At 40.5% G+C, this 1963-nt stretch overlaps 1 protein-coding gene across 1 annotated transcript; it reads right to left on the minus strand.

The window, feature by feature from the left end:
* Positions 1–251: 251 nt before the first annotated feature.
* Positions 252–1181, minus strand: LOC128195464 (uncharacterized). Its single transcript, XM_052873160.1, has 2 exons — positions 801–1181; positions 252–551 (listed from the first exon to the last, which is right to left on the minus strand). Exons 1-2 carry the CDS (start codon positions 1157–1159, stop codon positions 530–532), a joined length of 381 nt encoding a protein of 126 aa, XP_052729120.1. The 5' UTR covers positions 1160–1181; the 3' UTR covers positions 252–529.
* Between the last annotated feature and the right edge of the window lie 782 nt (positions 1182–1963).

The following is a 1963-nucleotide window of genomic DNA, read 5'->3' on the forward strand; positions in this document are numbered from 1 at the left end:
TTATATTTTTGACGTGAGGTTGCTATAAAAACCTTGTTGTAAAAACCTTGATCTTTACAGTGCATTTACTTCCCGTGGTTGGAAGGACACTAGATGTAGGCTTGACCGAACCAGTATAAAAACGCAGCGTTTGAATTTTCTGATCCCTACTATCTTTTATTCATTCGATTAAGTTCTTTGTATTCGATTACGTTTCCGCTGCATTGCTAATCATTTACCTTGCGATTCAAGAAAAGTGTAAAGGCATCACATTTTGCAAAAAAGATTTTAAAAGCTTTTGATTTTACACTTCTCCAATTCACCCCCCTCTTGGTGTGAGAAAATTGAGCCATTCTATTTTAACAAGAGTGAATAGTTGTTGATCCTTAACGGGCAACAGGGAAGTCCACGATTTATTGGGGTGAGGTAGGGCACGAAAAAAAATAGAGAAAGGAAGTTGGTGTAGACGTAAGGGCAAGGGCGGTGCAAACAACGGTAAACGTCTAAATGTAAGCCCACCCGTTTGGATGAAGCTGGGTGGGAGCTAAGTTCAGCACGCGAAGAACGCCCATCTGAAATTTCGAAAAGGGGGGACGAACGACTAAGTCAAAGAACAAGGTGGAATACACGTAGAAAAAATTGGTATTGTAACCTTCCCACCCATGGCATGCCCGCTCGTTCCTTTTGTGGATAACTAGTTTGATACTCTCAACATCCTTCGCGTTGGCTAGTATACACACTCGACCAACAAGTTCCTCTAAGGATAAGCTAGTGCTAAAGGAGGATGTATAAAGTCCTACCTCATGAGGGGCCAATCATACCTAGGAACGGTTGGAGGAGGAGCAGTGGTAACTCCATCCCACTCTCCGATCGCGTCAATTTCTATTTCCACTTCTCCTTCCTCCTCAGTTTCATTGGAGGAGCCAACGACCTCGGCAGAAGTATTTCCGGCAACTTCCCACGTCAATGGTTGATCTCCTCCTTCAACAGAGCCCAGGATGGAAGACCCTACGGACGAAAACAACTCTGCCGCATCATCAGCATACCCCCGACCTTCTTCACCGACAGACTCATCGAACGACCACGTGACAGACGACATAGTTACCTGAAAGAGATAGGTAGAAGGATCGACGAAGGAGAGAAGAGGGAAGGCGTGACAATGACAACAACCCCACCTCATATTTATAGTCGAAAAAAGTGGTTTCGAAGTTTTAATCACAATTGTTCATCACACTCAAATCTAACGGCTAGGGATGATCGACCCTTCACATTCAACGGGCACAAAACCCACGGTTCCAGGTGTCCCATGATCAGTGGTCACTCGGTCGGTTGCAGAGGACAACCGACATAAGAGTAAATCATGTTTGCAATTACTAACAGTTGCTCAGCGCTTAAGGGGCTTGTGTACTGTATGAAATATACTAGTCGACGTAATCAATGATGTGTACTTTATGGAATATACCGGTCAACGTAACCGATGATAGCCAATCAGTCCAAGTAGTTGTTTTAGGGTATCAAAGAGTAATTAATAGTATAACTACATGAGCAATTAGTAGGTATAGAAACATGTATTAATAAGAAATTATTAGGTTTGATTGCGCTAAGCTTTATAAATATCTTATTAATGTCGAAGTAAAGACACTTTTTTTCTAAATTGAATTAAGACTTTGAGAAACATATTTGACAGAACGTCATTTTCTGCAAGTCAACCATCGATTGGTGGAGATTAATTTCTTGGAGAAGCTTGGACGATCAAGGAATTGAGTAAAGTAAGGAAGGAGCATCGAACCTCCATCCTTTAACTAAATTTTTGAATTTCACGGTCCTGAACAAAATTTTCACGTTTTGTTCCTCTTGAAATGTTTACTTTCCTCTTTGATATATGTTATTTACTATCATCTATTAACCAATAAATGGTTGTTTATGTCAAATACCGATTAGGATTAAAATGTTTTTTTTACTTAAATAAACTTTTAGTCTTCAA

Source organism: Vigna angularis, chromosome 2 (assembly GCF_016808095.1).
Source record: "Vigna angularis cultivar LongXiaoDou No.4 chromosome 2, ASM1680809v1, whole genome shotgun sequence".
In the NCBI taxonomy this organism is placed as follows: Eukaryota; Viridiplantae; Streptophyta; class Magnoliopsida; order Fabales; family Fabaceae; genus Vigna; species Vigna angularis.